Here is a 23,883-nt window from a genome sequence, read left to right as displayed (position 1 = left end):
AAGCAATTGGAAATACATGAAATATTTTGCTTTTGTCCCCATGGCATTGTTGTAACATGGACTGTTGCCCCTTTTTAACTCTGCCCAATACTCTTCCATTGAGGCCATACATACTGTGCATTTGTAGATTAACAGTTTCATTGTGGTTCAGGTGCTTTAATGATTCCTACTTTTCCTAGAAATCTTTTTGTAGTTGACTTGAGTTGATTGGCTGGCCAGTGATAGTGGACTTTCTTCTCATGGATCTTCTATGATGTGTGGGAGGCAGGTCCTGTCTTTTGACTGTGGAAGATGAAGAGGACAGAAATTTCCTTTGTCTGCCTTCTTTGCAGCTAGAACATGATCTGTCAGATACTCCTACTTGTGATTTTGTCTCTGGTTTGCCTGTAGATTGTTTATGAATACTACAGCCACCTTCATATGGCAGTGCCAGCAAAAGCAAGGGGATAGTAGTGACAGTATCAAGAGCAGCATCCCAGGTTGACTTTCTTTGTGGCAGGACCTTGCTTGTGCCTCAACCCTTGGTTCCTCCCCAAGCTTGACTCTCTAGTCCTCAACTCTGAAAGCCACCTGATATCTTAATTCCTTTTTTGCCTAAGAAAATAAAAGTCAGTTTTGATCATTTATAACCGAAAATCCTAAGTAGCACAGAGCTGGTTTTGAAATCAGGTGGATTGGAAGTCTTGGTTTACTTCTTATAAGCCCATCCACTGTCTGTCTTGTAACATCCCAGGGGCAGACTTGACGAGGCCTTTCTGGAGCCTTGCTCTTTCTGTCTGCTTCCCTCATCTGCTCTTTCTCCTCTTTCCTCACAGGGTCCACTTCCTAACACATGCTGCCATTTCTGGCTTATGGTTTGGCAGCAGAAGACCAAAGCAGTTGTCATGCTGAACCGCATTGTGGAGAAAGAATCGGTGAGTAATATTTAATATTTACAGCTTAGTATACTGCATGTGATCATTAGCATATAAAGATTTTCGTTTTGGGGCCAGTATTCATTCCTTAGTTTTGGCCTTTAATTGCTAAAGGCTAGTGGTCAAAGTGTTTCTGTCCAGAAAAACTCATTTATCCTTTTCCTTTCTTATTTTAAGTATTTATATAACAATTGCAGACCTTTCATCTCCAAGATAGAAATATAATGGAATAAGTACTCACCAGCAGTGATATATAGATCTTTGGGATCCCTAGGAATCCTTATTGACCTACTGTCAGTAAGTCCTCTTCCAGCTTTAAGATCTTGTACTGTTCTACTTCAGATTTCTTACTTTATTCTACATTTCATAATTGCTGGTTTTTACTGATGATGAAAATTTCCTAATCCACTTCTAATCAGATGTGGCAATGACATGCCAGAATTTCCGGCAGTGTCAGCATAATCATTTACAGTGATTTTTCCTGATCTTCAGTATCATTTAAAAATTAAGGATTAGGCCAGGCACAGTGACTCAAATCTGTAATCCCAGCACTTTGGGAGGCTGAGGCAGGCAGATCACTTGAGGGCAAGAGTTTGAGACCAGCCTGGCCAACATGGTGAAACCTCATCTCTACCAAAAATACAAAAATTAGCCGGGTGTAGTCCCAGCTACTTGGGAGGCTGAGGCAGGACAACCACTTGAACCTAGGAGGTGGAGGTTGCGGTGAGCCGAGATTGTGCCTCTGCACCCCAGCCTGGATGGTCGAGTGAGACTCTGTCTCCAAACCACTGCACTTCAGCCTGGGCGGTAGAGTGAGACTCCATCTCAAAAAAAAAAAAAAAAAAAAATTAAGGATTATGACATTGTCAGTTTGAGCAGCATTGCAGACTAAATGATTTGTAAATTTCATTTCTCTCATTTTGGAGTATAATTACTGTATTAATAAGATAACACTGCCACCAGAATTTAGAAATCATGTTTATGGTGCTTGGACCTGGATGGTTAACAAGTGTCAGGTTTAATTATTTTGGGGAAGATTACTTCAGAGGTGGTGGGTAATGTGCTATTCATCAAGAGACCCCTAATGTCTGATTATTGTTCTTTTTATTTTATTAATAGCCATTATTGGTCAGTGCTCAGCTTCTTAATTCATTATGGGTTACAGATGGTGATAATCCAGTTCTGTCATTACTTCTCTTAAAAGCAGTTTTCCAAAAAAAGTGGATTCCCTATTGAGGTCATCTGTCCTCAACAGATGAACAATTAGGAGTTTTTCTGGTGGAGAGTGGCAGGAGAGGATGAATTATTATGGGTTTAGACATATTGGGTTCATTTTACTCCTTTGCAGTTATTTTCCTTATTTTTGATCAAATTATCCTGTCATTGGCTAGCAGCAATCTCTTTAGGTTGGGTCCTGAGTCCTTTTTGTTTTTGAGATGGAGTTTCGCTCTGTTGCCCAGGCAGGAGTGCAGTGGCATGATTTCGGCTCACTTCAACCTCCACTTCCTCGGTTCCAGCGATTCTCCCGCCTGAGCCTCCCGAGTAACTGGAATTACAAGCACCCACCACCATGCGGCTAATTTTTGTAGACTGTTTTACCATATTGGCCAATGACCTCAAGCTCCTGACCTCAAGTAATCTGCCCATCTCAGCCTCCCAAAGTGGTGGGATTACAAGCATGAGTCACCTCACCCAGCCCTGAGTCCTTTTTAACAAACCTTTAATAGTTTCCTTTGCTGGGTGCAGTGGCTCACACCTGTAATCCCAGCACTTTGGGGAGTTAGGTGGATTGCTTGAGCCCAGGAATTTGAGACCAGCCTGGGCAAACGGTGAAACACTGTCTCTGCAAAAAATACAAAAATTAACTGGGCGTGGTGGCGCATGCCTGTAGTCCCAGCTACCTGGGGGACTGAAGCAGGAGGATCGCTTGAGGCCAGGAAGACGGCTGTAGTTAGCTGTGATCCTGCCACTGCACTCCAGCCTGGGTGACAGAGAGACCCTGTCTCAAAAAAAAAATTTTTTTTTTCTTGCTACTGTAATGACTGTATATTGTGGGCTCATCTCGAACGCTTGCTGCCCAGACCTGGAGCCAGCCATTTCTCTGCGGAGCTTTGGTTTCTTTTAATGGGCAGTAGTATTTCAAGATCACAGCAAAAATAAGGATATGTGTTGCTACTGGACTGGTCATTGTTTTTAGGGCTTTTCAGTGGACAAAAGCTAAGGAACAATATGTATATGTTAAGATAACATACTTTAAGAGTTCATAATATTTCCAATTTAAATTTGGAGCTATAAGGGCTGCTTAGCCCCTTCCATCTTATGTCTGCTATTTCCTTTTTCATACCAGTAATCCTGGTTCTCAAAGAGATGAGAGATATAAGCTATCTTGTAATGATCATTTCCTTCTTCCCATATCACATACAAAACATAGCCATAATCATGATATCATCTACTACCAAAATAATTCCTGAAAATGGTTTACAATTTTTAATATTTTTTTTCTCTTCCTGATGTTTCTGAGTTGTACTTTACAAATGTAAGTCTCTCCCTTATATCCCTTGTAGACTCTTAGTTCTACAAGCAAGCATTAGTTAATGTTCATCAACAGTCTTTCTTGATGTCTCCCAAGTCATTCTGACTACAGCTCATTCTCTAGTGGATCCTAAGGAGGAACTTGTGAGCATTATAGTCTCCAATTTTTTTACATGTTTATAGTCTCCAATATTTTTACATGTCACTGATGGTTCATCTGCTGTCTTAATATCTGAAAGTCAGTTTGGCGGGATATAAAATCCTTGACTCCCGTGCTATTCTTTGAACAGCTTAAACATTTTTCCGTTTCCTTCTGGTCTTCCACCAAAGTCTACTGGACATCTTATTTCCTTTATAAGTCTCTTGTTCTTTTTATCTACACTACCCAATAAATTCCTTTTTTCTTTTTCTTCAGATATTATTCGTTTTACCAAAAATATGTCTTAGTGATTGACCATTCTTGGTCAGTTTTTACAGGTACACGATGTCTTCTTGAGTGTTAGACTTCGAGTACTTTTTTCTTATTTTTTTAATACTTTTTGTTAAAGAAATATTTGTTGAGTTACAGTCCTTAGTATTTGTTCTGCTCCCTTGCTTGCTTTAATGTTCCTCTTTGGGTCTTCCTATTATACATATGTTGGATTTTCTTTGCCTGTCTTTTTTGTTCGTCACATTCTCTTATCCTGTTTATCTATTTCTGTTTTACTTAAAAAAGATTTGTTTTTTCTGGCAAGGTTTGAGGGCTCACACCTATAATCCCAGGACTTTGGGAGGCTAAGGCAGGAGGGTCCCTTGAGCCCAGGAATTCAAAACCAGCCTCAACAACAAAGTGACACCCTACCTCTACAAAAAATACAAAAAGTGGCCAGGTGCGGTGACATGCACCTGGAGTGCCATCTGGGGTTGGGAGATCGCTTAAGCCCAGAAGGTTGAGGGTGAAGTGAGCCAGGTTCACCCCAGTGCACTCCATTCTGGGCTACAGAGCTCTTAAGACCCTGTCTCTTAAAAAAAAAGAAAGAATTATTTTCCTCTTAAGGCATTATTATCTATTGTGTTTAGTTCTCTCTTCCTTCTGGTTTAATCCTCATTTCTGAAATGATGTGTACTATTATTTGAACTTTTCTATCTTCTGTCTTGTTTCTGAGTTCTAATTTTTAGTCTTTTACTTCTTATATCATTTTTTGTTTGTCTTTTAGCACCTTTTAAAGAATTAATTCATATTGGTTTGGGAGACATTTTTATTGTTTGTAGCTGTTATTTGGAAAAGGAGAAATGGCCATTTTTTAAAAATATTTTTTTTCTGGTATTTTTGTCCTACCGAAATGACTATTTTGCCTTGCTTCAGTCTGCTGGCTTCATACTTTGGCATTTGGGAAGATATGCTTATTGTCATGGATTTGAATTTCATATCAGTAGTTCTGCGAAACTCTAGGTAAAAGGGGCTTATCTTCTCATTCTCTCCCCCAGTTTAATTTTAGTAAGCAAATATACAATGTTATTTCTAAATGTCATTTTTTTGTTTGTTTTGAGACTGGGTCTCACTTTTGTCATCCAAACTGGAGGGCAGTGGCACGGCCTCATGCAGCCTCGACTGCCCATGCTCAGGTCGTCTTCCCACTTCATACTCCTGAGCAGCTGGGACTACAGGGGTGCGCCACCGCACCCAGCTCACCACCGCACCCAGCTCGCCACCGCACCCAGCTCGCCACCGCACCCAGCTTGCCACCGCACCCAGCTCATTTTTTGTATTTTTTGTAGAGACAGGAATTCGCCATGTTGTCCAGGCTGAATTTCACGCTGTTGCCCAGGCCAAACTCCTGGGCTCAAGTGATCCACCCACCTCAGCTTCCCAAAGTGCTAGGATTACAGGCATGAGTCACATGTGCCTGGCCCTAGATGCAATATTGAGTAGTAGATTCATAGGCATTTGTGGAAAATACTTGTAAAATAAAGCCTCTTCAGCAACATATATATATTTTTTTTTTTTTGAGACGGAGTCTTGCTGTGTTGCCCAGGCTGGAGTGCAGTGGTGCGATCTCTGCTCACTGCAAGGTCCGCCTCCTAGGTTCATGCCATTCTCCTGCCTCAGCCTCCCTAGTAGCTGGGACTGCAGGTGCCCACCACCACACTTGGCTAATTTTTTGTATTTTTAGTAGAGACGGAGTTTCACCGTGTTAGCCAGGATGGTCTCAATCTCGTGACCTCATGATCTGCCCATCTCAGCCTCCCAAAGTGCTGGGATTACAGGCATGAGCCACCGTGCCCAGCCAGCAACATTTATTTTGAAGATAAAATTATTGCAAGAGTTTGATAATTTTAGAAACAGAAAGTGAATGTCCTGACGTTAAAATATAGGTAATCATGCTTTAAAAATGATAATTTTTATTTTATGAATATGATATCTGTGGCTTTTTTAGTTTATAAGTTACAGGAACACTTTAAAAATGCCTTATAAGACCGGATGCGGTGGCTTATGCCTGTAATCCTAGCGCTTTGGGAGGCTGAGGTGGGTGGCTCACTTGAGGTCAGTAGTTCAAGACCAGCCTGGCCAACATGGCAAAACCCTGTCTCTACTAAAAATACAAAAATTAGCTGGGTGTAGTGGCAGGTGCCTCTAATCCCAGCTGCTCAGGAGGTGAGTCTCACGACTAGCTGGGATTACAGGCGCCCGCCACAGTGCCCAGCTAATTTTTGTATTTTTAGTGGAGATGGGGTTTCACCGTGTTAGCCAGGTTGGTCTCGAACTCCTGACCTCAGGTGATCCTCCCACCTCAGCCTGCCAAAGTGTTAGGATTACAGGCGCGAGCCACACCCGGCTGTAAAATTTCAATCTTACTAAAATACCTTGAGCGCAGAATATAGTAGTGGCTTCTTAGTTTTGGGTACTTGAAAAAATATAACATGTACATGTGTGGTTTGTTTTCATTTTTTAACTTTATGGTTTCATGATGTCTATAAACTAAAAAAAACATATACATATTTCTGAATTTAGGTGAAGTGTGCACAGTACTGGCCAACAGATGACCAAGAGATGCTGTTTAAAGAAACAGGACTCAGTGTGAAGCTCTTGTCGGAAGACGTGAAGTCGTACTACACAGTACATCTACTGCAGTTAGAAGATATCAATGTAAGACCTTGCTTGCCCAAAAGTCTGGACTTTATATGGTGGTTTAAAGAATTATTCTCTATTATTAGATTTGAAGTTTGATTAAGCACATGCATTTGGATAATACCTATAGTATCTAGTCATAATCACTTTGTGTGCCTGCGCGTAGTAGCTTTCTGAGGACTCTAAAGAAACAGTAGAAACTACGAATTTCAAAGTTCAGGTTGTTATTTGGGGATTGAAAATTAATTAATAGAAATACATGGGGATTAATAGGGAGGGCTTTAGAGTCAGGCAAACCTGGATTCAGACCCAGCTCTGCTGCTTAGTAGAGGTATAATTTAGACTTGTTCCCCACCCTCCCTGAGCCCTTCCTCATCTGTAAAATGGAGATTGCCATGCCTCCCCTCCAGGGCTGTCCTGAAGGTCAGATGAAGGTGTGTATGCAGAGCGCCTGACCTCAGTAGGTGCCCAGGAAACAATAGCTCCCAGGACCTGTGACTGCCAAGAATAGCAAAATCGTTAAGAAAATAACTTACAAAGCTATTGTTAAGTGATTCATAACACAAAAATGTGTCCTGAGTTGTGAAAAATGGTGTTTTTTATATATATGTAAAACACATATGTATATGCATACGTACATATACATGTATAAATGTAGCATGTGGTCTCAAGAACATTTACTTGGGTGTTTGGTTGGTTGGTTGATGGTTTTTTGAGAGAGTCGTGCATTGCCGCCCAGGCTGGAGTACAGTGGCATGATCATAGCTCTCACTGCAGCCTCCAACTCCTGGCCTCAAGAAATCCTCCCACTTCAGCCTCCTGAGTATCTGGGTTTACAGGCATGAGCCACCATACCTAATTTTCTTATCTTTTTTTTTTTTTTTTTTTTGTAGAGATGGGGTCTTGCCTTGTTATCCAGGCTGGTTTCAAACTCCTGGGCTCAAGCGATCCTCCCACCTTGGCCTCCCAAAGTGTTGAGATTACAGTCATGAGCCACCACACCAGGCCTTACTTGCATTTTTCTTCCCCAGAAACATACGAAGTGTTCCTTGGGCCTTGGTTGAGATAAATACACATAGTGGGTTATGAACCTGCTGTTGCTGGGGTGATGATCGGGGCATTTCTCCCCTTTTGCCATTTACCTCTTTTGCCTTCTTTGTGTTATAATTAGAATAAACTAGAAAATAATGAAATGAGAGTAATTCTGAGATGCTAATAGAAACTGATAGCTTGAAAATAGGAAAATGTTTAGCCTCATATGACTTCAGGAGTGTATGTAGTCTTTAAGTGAAATACTGTTTTAGTTAACCATTAAGTAAATTAAGTGATCACTAACAACACAAAGCCTTAAAGGGAAGGGATATATATATATATACACACATACACATGTGCTTTTTAGATGTGTGGCAATCCCTTTTATGGTGGATCCCTTGAAACACTTGTGTTTTTTGCTGCATTGAGTAAGCACAGGTGCATGCTGTGTGCGTGAGGCCTAGGTTCTGGTTTTCCTTCTGTCTATCTTCCCATGACATCCATAACTAAGCTTATTATGCAGTCTCTTCAGTCACCTAAAAAGGCTCAAAATTAGGAATGATAATGCTTAGATTTATTTATAAATTCCCATTAGTATATTTATTTTGTCCCAACTCTTTCCATTTACGTGTGTCTTAAACTGCATTGAGATACATCAATAACTCTTTGATACTGGACTGAGCTGTACATTATTCATTCCCAGAAACAGAACTATATTTCCACAAGGTTCTCAAAGTTCTCTGAATCATCTTCTCTTGGTATTTATCCCAGGTAATTACTCATTTGCTTATGGCATTAAAATTGATTTAGATGAAGGGCATAGATGTGTTTCCCTATTTCTGGAACAGTCCTTATTGAGAATTGATGGTAACTGAAGTAATAATAAAATGGAATGATTTTTGTGTTTTGTTTATCAGATTCCAAAATGCTTTCACATGTATATCATTTGACCAGTAGTCTTCAGTTAGTGTGGACAGTGTAAATATTCCTATTATCCCCATATTTTACATTATAAAAATGAATAGTTACGTTAAAATCCATTCGGTTATAGGACTTTTTCCACTGATTACTTGGCTAATAAGTGACAGACTGAACTCATTAGTTCTCCTGGTCCCCTATTTTTTAAGACAGAGTCTCGTTCTGTTGCCCAGGCTGGAGTGCAGTGGCATGATCTTGGCTCATTGCAGCCTCCACCTCCTGGGTTCAAGTGATTCTCCTGTCTCCGCCTCCCGAGTAGCTGGGACTACAGGTGTGCACCGCCATGCCTGGCTAATTTTTTGTATTTTTAGTAGAGATGGGGTTTTGCCATGTTGGCCAGACTGATCTCGAACTCCTGACTTCAGGTGATCTGCCCGCCTCAGCCTCTCAAAGTGCTGGGATTACAGGTGTGAGCCACTGTGCCCGGCCATCTCCTAACTTTTGACATGGGGATAAGTCCTTTTGAAAAGATGCTAATTGTTGTAAAGAGAGATACTGATTCTGAAGCATCTTTCTGGAGTTGAGGCCGTCATGTGAGTTGGCCAGCCACCGTGTTTTAGTTGCTAGCAGCTGTGTGGTATAATGACATGATCACTGGATTTTTTATTGGCCTGGGTTTAGAACATACCATAATACAATAGCAAGAATTTGTTTGTGTTCTACTTTATAATTTTTAATTAGAACTAGGGATTCTTTATTCTTTAGAAGGATAAGGTGGCATTTCAGTATGAAAGGCAGAATTACATTTGCCTAAGTAGATACACTGTAGAATCAGATAGCCTGACTTTAAATCCTGACTCTACCACTCCTGCTGAGTGACTTGGGTCACATTACTTCACTATGGATGATGAACAGTAGCTGCTTTATCATCTATGAAATGAGGGTGATGATGTACCTACTACATAGGATTGCTCTAAAGATCAAGTGAGTTAATATCATGACAGAGTCTAAGACATAGACTCTTCACAATTGCGGGAGCCGCAATTACCTTTTTAGTTTATCAGTTTCCTTTCTGTAATAGTAATGAATTGGAAGGGACAACAGAAATGGGGAGTAGTTGAAAAGGATAAGTTTAGAGAGAAAGAAAGAACCAAGGGAGTGAGAAAAAGTGATGATGAAGTAGGGGGCTGATAGCCAACCTCAACCCGCAGATCTCTGTCTTTATTGAGGTCTGCGGTGCAGAGATCCAGCGTGCATCTCAGGGAGTCTGACTTATGTCTATTAACAGGTCCAAAGGTAAAGCTGTTGTCTAAGCAAGCCCTGCACCTCCTTCAGTCTAATGGAGCAGCACAGTGACATACCAGGAGCCCTTTACAGTGACTTACTTAAAGCTAAAAGTTTGGACTCTTGTCCCTGAACGAAGAGATTGCATCTCTGCAGTGTGGCCTGTGGCTTAAGCTATGGAGATAATTTTGAGGGGTTTTAAAAATACAAGGTCATCTAGAGTACTTGTCTTTTAGTTTTTTCTTTTTAGTTGCCCTTCACTATTTTTGTAATGTTGTTGGCCAGCTTTATGTTTAGTGAGTTCCAGGAATGCTGTTATAATGCTGACTGTCTTCTATTTCCCTGTCCCTATAGATTAAGCAAGATGAGAGTCTAATTATTATGATGCTTAGCTGGGATTTGATTCAAAATCGTTTAAACAGTTTATTCTACCTAGAATGTCCTCTCTCTTCTCTGCCTTTGTATCCTACACGTCCTTAGTAACCCCTGTGGCCCACTTCTTACTTAGGTCTCTCCTGACATAGATCTGTGACACATTTATCCCTAACAGCTGTGATTCTTATACTTTTTCAGTAATTTAAATATTATCATTCTACTGCTTGTTCAGTACTTCTCTCTGTCTAAATCTTGACTCCATAATGAGGTTTTTAACTTCCAAGGGGCTGGGAGTTATCTGCTGCCTTGGCACTCCCCGGCCATTGCACGGAGTACATTTTAAGCACATTGCACCTGAGTGATTGTTGTAAAACACAGATGCAGTCTTTCCACCGGCCTCTAAGAATTCTTCTGTAGCTTCCGTTGGTTACTAAAAAAGTGTCTGTCCAGTGCACAAGACCGTGACCCAGCCCAGCCTGGTTCTTGCCTCCTTGTCTAACTCCCTCTCCTTCGGGTATCCAGGATTTATGCATGCTAACAGACAGGCTTGTCTAATAGGTTAGTTCTTTGGTGGAATGGGTGGCATACCTTTGCATATTGCTTTCTCTCTGCTTAGAACGTGAGCCTGTCCCTAGCCGCTTCTGCCGCTCCTCCTCATCTGGTGAGTTCGATCTGTCTTTCACAATGAATTGCAGTCAGTAAATATTTATCACTGACATACTGACCCTGGCAAAAATTGATGAGAGACCCAACTAAGGCAGTGGTAGTGAAGGTACAGATTGGACATCTGGTTAGGACATAGAGTTGACAAACTTTGTCACTCTTTAGGTGTAGAGGAAATACCCAATGAAGAGGTTGAAAATGTGTTGAGTTTTACAATTGACTGGAGCTTTCTAGGGGCCACAGTAAAGGCAATTGGTGAGTATAGTTGTTTTAAAAATACCCAGTATCTGTTAAGCATTGACCATGTGCAGGGATATGGCAAGCACTTCACATTAATTGTTTCATGGCAAGCACTTCACATTAATTGTTTCATTTGTTCGTTACAACAGTTTTGTAAGGTAAGTAGTATTATTAACCCTATTCACAGATGACAGAACTGGAGCTTAGTGAAAGTCTTTTAGAAACAAAATCTTGGTACCCTCCATATATACCTAAAGTGTGAAAGTAATTGGGCCTGGGGTCATAGAGCTGTATAGATTTTTTATAATTGGAAAATGTATAATCTTATTATATATTTATGATGATTATTAACTTGCATTTGAAGGCTGTGAACAGGGCATACACTTAAATTGCTGTGGCCTAACAATACCTGTTGTTACACCTGCTCAACTCACAGGTTATTTTCCTGGCTTCATATATGCAAGTTTGACATCCCTGTAAAAAGACTTTAAATTTAGAATTCTCTTTTAAAAATGTAAATGGGATTTTGCCTTAGAACAGCAAGCCGCTGACATTTTGTGCAGAATGTAGTATACATAATGCAAAGTTTTAGACAGAAAATTTGGCAGGCATGTGTGGAACAGCTGCGGACAGGGACAGCCTATAATTGTGGGTGCAACCCGGGTGTGTGTAGGGAGTGGGGTGAAGCAGCGAGAAGGCTGGGGGGCAGCGGCTGGGGATCAGAGGAGAAGTAGTGTGACTTGGTGACCAAAGAGAAGAAAAGGGTGCTTCTGCAGTTTTGAAAATAAGGAGTTTGCCAAAAATTGTAAAGTCTAAATGCAGACCTTGTTTGGAATAAAGATGAGTTTTGTTTTAGCTCTGTATCCTTTGGCAACCCTTTTTTTTTCCCCCTCTCATTTTTTTTTTTTTTTTCCCCTGCATGAAAAAGAGGGAAAGGGGTCCATCCAGTCATGCATATGAATGTTTCTATTACCAGAGTAGTAAATATATGAATCTTATGCCTTCATGTGGTCCTTTGTAACTGTGAATTACATGATTTTGGAAAGCTGTGTTTTTTGAATCTTGTTTCTGTAAGGATAAATTAATCAAAGTTAACCTCTCAAAAAGTCCTGGTTCTGTAGGGGGAGAAGAAACAACAACTGATTTTCAAAAATCTATTAGTGGGGAAGACTTTATTATACAAACAGTCATGAGCATTTCTGGGAACTGGCTTCCAGTATCCCAGACAGTGTGACCTGGATTTGAAAAAAATTGAGACCACTAGTCTTGAGCCAAAATCATACAAGCAAAGAGAAAGCAAGCCGTTGCCCAAGACTGTAGGGTGACCATATGTTTGAGCCAGGACATGATGAAGTAATTACACACAGGACCCCATAGGAGCTCTGGGCCAGAGACCACAGAGCACTGAAGGCTCCTGCTCAGAGCGGACCACAGACAGGCCCACACAGACTGAGTCTGGTCCTGCAGATGGCCACAGCAAGTAAGAAACAAAGTGGGTTATTAATGTCACTAGAATCTTAACCTCATTTACAGGAAAACTTGACTTGGAGTTAACTCTGTCCCCCGCTGTCAAGAACCTGCCTCTAGCCCATTCCTAGTGTTGCCTTGTTAACTGCCCACCTGCTGTTCTGTAAAAGGACACTAGAGTTTACCCTTCTTATTTTAGAATGTTTTGCATTCTCTTTTTTAATGCAATAAATTTACCTTTTTTTTTTTTTTTTTTTTACCTACAGTAAGATTGACTCCTATTGGTGTACAGTTATGTGACTTTTGACAGTGCATGCAGTCATGTAGCCACTGCCCACAGCAGAAACGTAGATCGGTTGTGTCACCTCTCCCCTGCCCCAGATGTTCTTGTGTTGCTTGTGTACAGTCAGTCATGTTCTCTACCCCCAGCCTCTGGCAGCCAGTGATCTGGTTTCTGTTTCTGTGTGATTCTGCCTTTTCCAGAATGTCATATAAATGGAATAGTATAGCATATAGCCTTTAGTCTGGCTTTATTCACTTACCATAATTAATTTAAAAAGAAATGTCTTAAAACGTAGAAACCGTGATCATTTTAATTCGTAATGGAGAAATTTTTTATTGCTTTTAGTATATTGAGAACTTGTGGATCACACTGTATTTGAAATTATTAATGCTGGATGTTAAAAGGTCACTAAAAGTATGTACTTTTTAAAAAATTTTTTTCACTGTACTTTATTAGTATTATACCTTATATACTGAGTCTGGGACGTAGAAGTCAATTTCTACTGCAAAATAGGGGTTTTTTGTTTGTTTGTTTGTTTTTGAGATGGAGTTTTGCTCTTGTTGCCCAGCCTGGAGTGCAATGGCATGATCTTGGCTTACCGCAACCACTGCCTCCTAGGTTCAAGTGATTCTCCTGCCTCAACCTCCCAAGTACCTGGGATTACAGACATGCCCCACCACGCCCAGATAAGTTTGTATTTTTAGTAGAGATGGAGTTTCTCTGTGTTGGTCACGCTGGTCTCAAACTCCTGACCTCAGGTGATCCACCCGCCTCGGCCTCCCAAAGTGCTGGGATTACAGATGTGAGCCGCCACACCCAGCCAAAAATTTATATTTTTAAAGTGAAAGCTAACTTCTAATTTTGGAAATTTTTATTGGGAGCAGGATATTATAATAATAGTCTTTAGTTATTACACCATTAAACATCAAGGTTTTTTACGTTGTTTCTATGCCTCCTCCCTCAAAAAAAACCTCCTACAATAAAACTGAAAAATTGCACAAAGATATATTAGTGGAAGACCACTGCTTAATTTACACCAGTGAAGAATATAAAGCAGAGAAGTGCTCCTTGGGGCAAAAGGCAATTGGCAGAAAGCTGAAGAACATTTTCATAATGAGTTAGAAATACAGATCATCAGGAATATCCAGGAAGCGTTAGTGAATGCCAGGCAGGCCTAAGAGACAGGAAACACTTAGCATGTTGGTAAACCATTTTAGCACATCAGCAAAAGCATATAAACAGCTTTAGGACTGGAAATTATTGCCATGGGGAAAGGCAAGAATTAGAGGAACAATTCCAATTAAAAATGTAAAGATTGGTTCTTTAGATTAATTCTTGAGTTGCTCCCCTATGCCTGTGTAGCAGAATCTAACAGATAATCATGTTAAACAGGAAATTATATTTTAAAAATAAACTCTGAAATTCATAAAAAGGAAAATGTTAAAGAATGTAAAATTACACTGGTAGAATTTTTTTTTTTTTTTAAATGGAGTTTCACTCTTGGTGCCCAAGCTGGTGTGCACTGGCATGATCTCTGCTCACTGCAACCTCCACCTCCTGGGTTCAAGCAGTTCTCCTGCCTCAGCCTCCCAAGTAGCTGGGATTACAGGCACGCGCCACCACGCCTGGCTAATTTTTTGTATTTTTAGTAGAAATGGGGTTTCACCATGTTGACCAGGCTGGTCTCGAACTCCTGACCTCAGTTGATCTGCCCACCTCGGCCTCCCAAAGTGCTGGGATTACGGGCATGAGCCAATTGCGCCTGGCAGACATTTTTAAAAATAGAAATAATAGTCCATTCATGATGCATGAATTAAAGAAAATATTGGTAACGTGTATGGTAACAGATTAGTAACTGAGAACCCAAAGGCTGCCCCAGGTTGCTTCGAATCCTGGTTCTGCCATGTTCCAGCTGTGTGACCTTGAGCAAACTACTTACCCTTTGTTTCAGTTTTTTCACCAGGAAAATGGGTTTTAATAGGATTATTGTGTGGATTTAGTTAATAAGGAAAGTGTTTAGAACAGGCTTCCAAAATAGTAAGTGTTGTATGTGTTAGCTATTATTAATACATCCCAAATTTCCACTAAAGAAAATCTTCCCTAATTTGTATATGGGATTGTCAGAAAACAAATGGAAAAATCATAGTATAAACAGCCTATATGGCTGTAAAGGATTACACAAAACACATGATCTTTCTGAAGTAGTTTTTTTAGAAGAAAAAAAAATAGAACTAACTTCTCCTCCCTTGATTTTCACTTTTTAGAGTGGTGAAACCAGAACAATATCTCACTTTCATTATACTACCTGGCCAGATTTTGGAGTCCCTGAATCACCAGCTTCATTTCTCAATTTCTTGTTTAAAGTGAGAGAATCTGGCTCCTTGAACCCTGACCATGGGCCTGCGGTGATCCACTGTAGTGCAGGCATTGGGCGCTCTGGCACCTTCTCTCTGGTAGACACTTGTCTTGTTTTGGTAAGTGCTTCTTGCGATCTCATTTTAATCTCATTGATTTTTTTTTTTTAATTGCTTCCACTGGCAAGGAATATGCACTGATGTTGTATCATAGAACTGAGGTTTTTCAACTTTTAACTTCTACTTTTGGAAAAACCAAAAAATCTCATTTCCACGTTTGCAGCTGCGTCTTACTCATGACCGGTAGAAATGTATCCAAGATGATTTTGGAGGTTCCTAAGAAGATGTTTTTCTTCCTGGTAGCTTTATATTACAGAAATAATAGGTCTCTTCCCCTCATTTTTTCAAATATAAATTCATATGTAATAGTGACTTCCTCCTCAGACAAATACTTTATCTCATTTTTTTACATTTAAAAACTAGGGATCATGATAGACATATTTCACAGGGTTGCTGTGAGAATTCAATGAATTAATACATTAAGGGACACTTAGAAGAGTCCCTGGTGTTTTCTGAGCATTCCATAAATGTCAGTATTACTGTTACTCGCCTGAGGTTCCTGTCTGTGCCCCCAAGGGCTAATTCTTTCTGCACCAGTCAATCCCAGTCCCAGCCTGTATACAGCCTAAATCTTTTTTTCTCTTTTTAGGACCTTTATTTTTTCCTTACTGGCCTCTTTCTCACCATCTTTAGATGGGTGCCGTGTATCCAGACATCGTGTCTGTAGTGCAGACATGAAGGAGGCGGAAGGGCAGTGAGCAGAAAGGTTGACTCCTGCCATGACTTAAAAAAAAAAAAAAAAGTCCTTGTACTAGTCAGAACTGATTATAAATCCTTCCTTTAACCAATGACTGGCCAGAAGGAATGAGATTACTATGATTGGTTTGGAATCAATTGTGAATCAGCTGAAGAATCAAAGTCCTCCATCTACTTGAGTGGTTGAGATGTGGGGAGGGATGAGTAGGCTGGGATAGTTGCTGTGTATGTAACAGTTATAGCTGCAGGGTTAAATTATCGTTGTTCTTTCAGAGGAGAAAATGCAGAGCAAAAATCTTAGCAATGATCCTGCATTGATTCTGTTTCCTGGGTTCCAATAACAAAAGATTTGTCTGATATTTGCCTTTCTTGCAGATGGAAAAAGGAGATGATATTAACATTAAACAAGTGTTACTGAACATGAGAAAATACCGAATGGGTCTTATTCAGACCCCAGATCAACTGAGATTCTCATACATGGCTATAATAGAAGGAGCAAAATGTATAAAGGGAGATTCTAGTATACAGGTAAACTTTATACATGTTTAAAATCATATCTATTTGTTAAATACACATAGCATCAAATAACTGCACTCCACTTGAGCCCTTGTCTTTGTTTCAAAAAGTACGTTTGAATTTTTGTGGTAAATCCAGTTGGCTGTCTTAAAATTGTAAAATTTTAGCTAGCTTCCTCATATATACTCAGCCTCAGGTTAAATCCTGTTTGTTACTTAAAAGCCCTTGTAGAAACAAGATTTCATTAAAGAAACTGAATTTTTCATTTTGGGGGTGGTTAAGCTTTTAATTATTAAAGTAGCTGGAAACTTCAGATACTTTTGCCCTCATTACACACTAATACTTGGTTTATATAATATTTGACTTTATAACAAGTAACTTGAATATTTATGGCAGATATAATGAAATTCCAGCAAAATGTTACATTCTTCTGGTTGATGGCTTTATTCTCATGAAGCTATTTTTACTGCATATTTGTAGAACCTCAATTCAAAGACTGATTAGAAGTTTGTGTTATGCACTAAGTTAAAATGTAAAATAGAAACAACCACAGACTCCATTTTTTGTATGGTTTAATCACATTGTATTGGACGTAAGTAGATACTGTAAATTGATGCATAATATAAGATAGACTGTCTTTTCATTATATTTCTCATATGTGAACATATTTATTAGCACTTTCATTTCTGTGATTACTAGCCAATACAGGAATATAACTTAGACCCTTGGTGTCAGAATAAAGGTTTATTTAAAAAGATTTTTTCCAAATCTTTAAATAGCATTAAAATATTCTTAATGAACATAAACCTTAGGGTACTCAGAGCCAAAACACTCCATGTGTGGAAAACTCAGCCCACAGAACATGTCCTGCTTCAGACACTAGACTTTGGGAACACTGGGTTTCCTGGGATTACTTTGGCAGTGATCAGTGATTTAGGTGAAGTAAAAGTTATTTCAGATGTTTAAGATTAGGAAAATTTCCCTTTCTAATCACAGTGAGCTTTCACCAACTTAAATCTGGAGTTCAAAAAGAAAATCAAGTAGTTCAATCAGATTTCCCCATGCCTTCCGTGCCTGCTTCCTGGCTGTGGTGAGGTGGGTCACTGGGAGGGAAGTGTATTGTCCTTTGGATTGTGTCTTTCCTACCACTACTTTTTTTTAAGTTTTGTATCTTTAGTTTTAGAATACATGCTTTATCTGAGGATGGATCCTTTTTTATCACAGAGATCAGTTTTTCTGGACACTTTTTTGTGGAGTCTTTGACAGTGCAGTTTGTGGCTAGGAAGGATTTTTTTCTGTTAATTTATCTGGTATGGTAGAGTCCTCAGACTCTCAATTCTACAGCATTTTCTGCCCCTGCTCCAGATAGGACATTGGAAACATCTTTATCCTTCAGGTACTGAGGATCAGAAAAGCCTGCTACCCATTCCACGGGGTTAATTTCTGCAGAAATGGTCTTGGCATTCTGAGAATCTCTGTCTTTTAATTGGTGCATTTAGACCATTGGCATATGAAGTGATTACTGATAAAGTTGGATTAATACATACATACCATACCACATGTGCTACTGTTTTTTTTTCTTTTTTTAAGACACAGTTTCGCTCTTTTTGCCCAGACTGGAGTTCAATGGCGTAGTCTCAGCTCACTGCAGCCTCCGCCTCCCAGGTTCAAGTAATTCCCCCCACTCAGCCTCCTGAGTAGCTGGGATTACAGGTGCCTGTCACCACTCCTGGACTAATTTTGCATTTTTAATAGAGATGGGGTTTCACTGTGTTGGCCAGGCTGGTCTCCAACTCCTGACCTCAGGTGATCTGCCTGCCTTAGCTTCCCAAAGTGCTGAGATTACAGGCGTGAGCCAACGCACCCAGCCCAAAGTGATTGCATCTTAAGTCCGTAAATATATGTAATTATAATCTTAAAGTATGTACCCATTTACAGAAAACTTTCAATGACCTTGACATTCCTGTAGATATATAGGTTATTTGTAATTGCCTTTCAGTACAAGGTCAGGCATAAATACTTAAGCTGGTTGCTAGTATTACCACATATTGATTAGCAAATTCCCAGTATTGATGACAGTAAACCTCCCAGAGTAAATATCTAGTTTGGCAATTCAGAACTAATGTTGTAAGATCTACAAAAAATTAGCTGGGCATGGTGGCACATGCCTGTAATCCCAGTTACTTGGGAGGCTGAGGTAGAAGAATTGCTTGAGCCCGGGATGTAACAAGTGAGGGCTCAGGAAATGTAGTATTTTCTAGAGGCCGAGGTTGTAGTGAGCTGAGATTGTGCCACTATACTCTAGCCTGAGTGAAAGACGAGACTTGGTCTCATGGTGAAACCCTGTTTCTACTAAAAATACAAAATTAGCCAGGTGTGGTGGTGCCTGTAATCCCAGCTACTGATCTACTACAGGCACGCGCCACCACGCCCGGCTAATTTTTGGTAGAGAAGGGGTTTCACCATGTTGCCCAGACTGGTCTCAAACTCCCGATCTCAAGTGATCTGCCCACCTCGGCCTCCCAAAGTGCTGGGATTACAGGCATGAGCCAGTGTGCCGGGCATGCTTTTTTCTTTTTAATACCTCTGGTACATGATGACAATGAGACAAATTAGAAACTAGTTTATCCATTCTATGAATGGATTTCCCAGAGATTTTTTAAAGATCTAAATACACGCATTGCTTTTAATAGTACCATATTGTACAAGAGTAATTCCAGGGAACGAATGTTCCATAAGTTGCAAAAAACTGTAAGTTGCAATATTACATCTCTGTTTAAAATCATTAAACTCCTCGGGCAATAAGTAGAGTATTCCTTATTATTTTTTTGTTATTGTTGAGTCGGAGTCTTGCTCTGTCGCCCAGGCTGGAGTGCCGTGGTGCGATCTCGGCTCACTGCAAGCTCCTCCTCCTGGGTTCAGGCCATTCTCCTGCCTCAGCCTCCCGAGTAGCTGGGACTACAGGCGCCCATCACCACGCCTGGCTAATTTTTTTTTTTTTTTGTATTTTTAGTAGAGACGGGGTTTCACCGTGTTAGCCAGGATGGTCTCGATCTCCTGACCTCGTGATCCGCCCACCTTGGGCTCCCAAAGTGCTGGGATTACAGGCATGAGCCACCGCGCCCGGCCAAGTATTCCTTATTAATTAGATCCAAGACTCCTTGCTTCCTGGATAAGATCTTCAAAGAAGGCCATCCCTGTCCATACCGAGTCATTTGGGCCAGTGTAGTCATAGTTAATCAAAACCATGGGCTCCCACTGCTTCTACCTGTACCGCTTGCCACTGGCAGATGCGTAGATGGTGGTCATGTCCTCATCCTTTCAAGGACTGGAGAGACTGTAGTCGCAGTGTGTAGGTTATATGTGCCTTTTTCTTCTCTGGCGTGTAAGTTGTCACTGCTTTCATCTGCAGGGGCCCAGATGCACTCTTCTTCCTCTACCCTCGTCCCTAGGAATGGTGACAAGCGAGGAAACGTAGTATTTTCTAGACATGATGCTGGGCTCTTCACATGCCATCTCATTAATTACAGCTGTCTCCCAGGGTAGATGATGACATCCTCTTTCATAGAAGAAACGGAAATTTCTCTTCATTTTGGTCCGAATCCTGGTTTGGGTTACCACATGCTCCTGAAGTCCATGCTAGAGGCATGCTGGAGGGTGTTTCCCTAGCCCAGTGGGGGGCCAGCCAGCTGCCTGGAGCTGCTAGTGTGCCTGATATCACAACCCTGATAGTTAGAGTCCTTTAGCGTCATAAGGACCTACTTGGAAATCTCACTGTTGGTTCCGCCCTAGACTGAACAGTGGCAAGGAGCAAGAAGGTTCCAGATCACATTCAAGCACCACTGTGATCAGTACTCCAGTGTTACAGACCTGTGGATTAGAAATGGATTAAGATTCAAGCAAAATCTACCTTGGCTGAAATCTTTTTTAAAAAATTTGTGGTTTTCGTGCAGTGCCACTGTTTTTTTTTTGTTGTTTGTTTTTTTGTTTTGTTTGTTTTATTGAGACGGAGTCTTGCTCTCTCGCCCATGCTGGAGTGCAGTGGTATGATCTCGGCTCACTGCAACCTCCATCTCCCGGGCTCAAGTGATTCTCCTACCTCAGCCTCCCAAGTAACTGGGACTACAGGTGCCGCCACCACACCCAGCTAATCTTTTGTATTTTTAGTAGACATGGGGTTTCACCATGTTAGCCAGGATGGTCTCAATCTCCTGACCTCTTGATCCACCTGCCTTGGCCTCCCAAAGTGTTGGGATTACAGGCGTGAGCCACCACGTGCCCTGGCCTTTGTTTTTGATTGACACTTAGTAATTGTACCTATTTATGGGGTTCAGTGAGATATTTTGATACATTTATACATTATGTAATGATCAAATTAGACTATTTAGCACATCTGTCACCTCATACATTTATCTTTGTGGTGAAAACATTCAAAATCCTCTCTTCCAGCTATTTTGAAATGTATATTTCATTATATATTATTATATGCTAATATATTTCATAGTACTTGAAATATATATGTATATGTAAATATTTCAAAATAGCTAGAAGAGAGGATTTTATGTATATATAAAATGTGTATGTGTATACATTTTTTTTGAGATAGGGTCTCATTCTCTTGTTCAGGCTGGTGTGCAGTGGCACGATCATGGCTCACTCATTGCAGCCTCAACCACCTGGGCTCATGGGATCCTCCTGCCCTAGTCTCTTAAGTAGTTGGGACTGCAGGCGCATGCCACCACATGTGGCTCATTTTTAAATATTTGTAGAGATTGGATCTCACCATGTTGCCCAGGTTGGTCTCAAACTCCTGGGCTCAAGTGATCTCCCGCCCCAGCCTCCCAAACTGCTGGAATTGCAGACATGAGCCACCACACCCTGTCTGAAATATTAAATATTATTAACCATAGTCATTCAACTGTGCAGTAAAACACCAGAACTCATTCCCCTATTGAACTGTTGTTCGATTTCTCCCCGTGCCCACTCTTCCCTACTCTCCAAAGCCTCCAGTAGGTACTGTTCTACTCTCTGCTTCTATGAGGTTAACTTTTTTAGATTCCACATATGAGAACATGCAGTATTTGTCTTTCTGTACTTGACCTAATATCCTCCAGTTTCATCCATTTTGCCACAAAAGACAGGATTTCTTTTTTTTTTTTTATGGTCAAATAGTATTACTGTGTGTGTGTGTGTGTGTGTATGTGTGTATATATGTATATATAATGTATATACGTGTGTATATATAAAACATACGCATATATGTGTATCTATAACGTGTATGTATATATGTTATATATACATGTATATGTATATACGTGTGTGTGTGTGTGTGTATATACATTCCACATTTTCCTTCTCCCTCCATTCATTGATGGACATTTAGGTTGATTCCGTATCTTGACTATTGTGAATAGTGTTACAATAAGCACAAGAGTGCCAATATGCCTTTGAAATCCTAATTTCATTTCCTTTGGATAAATACCCAGTAGTGGGATTGCTGGATCATATGATAGTTCTATTTTTAATCTTTTTTTTTTTTTTTTTTTTTTTTTTTTTTTTGAGACAGCGTCTCGCTCTGTCGCCTAGGCTGGAGTGCAGTGACCGATCTCAGCTCACTGCAAGCTCTGCCTCCCGGGTTCACGCCATTCTCCTGCCTCAGCCTCCTGAGTAGCTGGGACTACAGGCGCCCGCCACCTCGCCCAGCTAGTTTTTTGTATTTTTTAGTAGAGACGGGGTTTCACCCGTGTTAGCCAGGATGGTCTCGATCTCCTGACCTCGTGATCCGCCCATCTCGGCCTCCCAAAGTGCTGGGATTACAGGCTTGAGCCACCACGCCCGGCCCTATTTTTAATCTTTTAAGGAACCTTTACACTGTTTTCCAAAATGGCTGTACTAATTTACATTCCACCAGCTGTGTACAGGAGTTCCCCTTTCTCCACATTCATGCCAGCATTTATTTTTTGTCTTTTTGATAATAGTCATTCTAATTGGGGTGTGGTAATATCTCAGTGTGGTATTGATTTGCATTATTCTGATGATTAGTGATATTGACCATTTTCTCATGTAGCTATTGGCTCTTTGTATGTCTTTTAAGAAATGACTATTCAGGTCTTTTACCTGTTTTTAATTGGATTATTTGTGTTTTCTGCTCTGCTATTGAATTTTGTTTGAGTTTCTTATATATTCTGGATATGCATCCCTGTCAAATGTATAGTTTGCAGATATTTTCTTCCATTCTGTAGATTGTCTCTTCAGTCTGTTGATTGCTTCCTTTGCTGTACAGAAACTTTTTAGTTTGATGTAATCTCATTTGTCTGTTTTTGCTTTTGGGGTCTTATACAAAAGACCCTTCCCTTGTCCAGACCAATGTCCTGAAATGTTTCCCCTATCTTTTCTTCTAGTATTTATATTTGGTGTCTTACATTAAGTCTTTAGCCCATTTTGAGTTGATTTTTTTAATATGGTGAGAGATAGGGGTCTAGTTCATTCCTGGACATCTAGATATCCAGTGTTCACAACGCCATTTATCAAAGAGGCTGTCCTTCACCAGTGTGTATTCTTGGCGTCTTTGTCAAAAATAAATTGGCTGTAAATACGTGGATTTATTTCCATGCTCTCCTGTTTTATTGGTCTTTACATCCATTTTTATGGTAGTAGCATGCTATTTTGGTTACTGTAGCTTTGTAGTATATTTTGAGGTCAGAGAGTGTGATGCCCCCAGCTTTGTTCTTTTTGCTAAAAATTGCTTTGGCTTTTGGCGTCTTTTATGATTCCATACAAATTTTAGGATTATTTATTGTGTTTCTAAGAAGAATGTCATTGGTGTTTTCACTGGATTGCATTGAATCTGTAGATCACTTTGTAGCATGAACATTTTAACAATATTAATTTTAATCCATGAACATAGGCTATCTTTCCATTTATGTCCTCTTCAACTTTTTCCATTAATGTTTTATAATTTTCATTATAGAGATCTTTCACCTCCTTGGTTAAATTTATTCCCAGGTAATTTTTTTGAAAATGGAATTGCTCTCTTGATTTCTTTTTTTCAGGTAGTTTGCTAGTGATGTATAAAATTCTACTGATTTTTATTTGTTGATTTTTTTGTATCCTGCAACTTTACTGAATTTGTTTATTATAACAGTTTTTTGGTAGAGTCTATAGAGTTTTCTATATATAAGATTATGTCGGCCGGGCGCGGTGGCTCAAGCCTGTAATCCCAGCACTTTGGGAGGCCGAGGTGGGTGGATCACGAGGTCAGGAGATCGAGACCATCCTGGCTAACACGGTGAAACCCCATCTCTACTAAAAATACAAAAAAATGAGCCGGGCATGGTGGCAGGCGCCTGTAGTCCCAGCTACTTGGGAGGCTGAGGCAGG

At 40.2% G+C, this 23,883-nt stretch overlaps 1 protein-coding gene across 7 annotated transcripts in view; it reads left to right on the top strand.

The window, feature by feature from the left end:
- PTPN2 (protein tyrosine phosphatase non-receptor type 2) overlaps positions 1 to 23,883 on the top strand; it is a 99,500-nt gene that overhangs the window by 54,184 nt on the left and 21,433 nt on the right. For all 7 annotated transcript variants that reach the window (XM_007974726.3, XM_007974724.3, XM_007974729.3 and 4 more), the window contains 4 exons: positions 816 to 914; positions 6,439 to 6,573; positions 15,082 to 15,291; positions 16,363 to 16,515. In XM_007974726.3, coding sequence (XP_007972917.1) covers positions 816 to 914; positions 6,439 to 6,573; positions 15,082 to 15,291; positions 16,363 to 16,515 — 597 coding nt within the window. The remainder of the gene's footprint in view (positions 1 to 815; positions 915 to 6,438; positions 6,574 to 15,081; positions 15,292 to 16,362; positions 16,516 to 23,883) is intronic.

This window comes from Chlorocebus sabaeus, chromosome 18 (assembly GCF_047675955.1).
Source record: "Chlorocebus sabaeus isolate Y175 chromosome 18, mChlSab1.0.hap1, whole genome shotgun sequence".
NCBI classification, from domain to species: domain Eukaryota; kingdom Metazoa; phylum Chordata; class Mammalia; order Primates; family Cercopithecidae; genus Chlorocebus; species Chlorocebus sabaeus.
The sequence above is the reverse complement of the archived record's forward strand: the minus strand, read 5'-3'. Positions and strand labels throughout refer to the sequence as shown.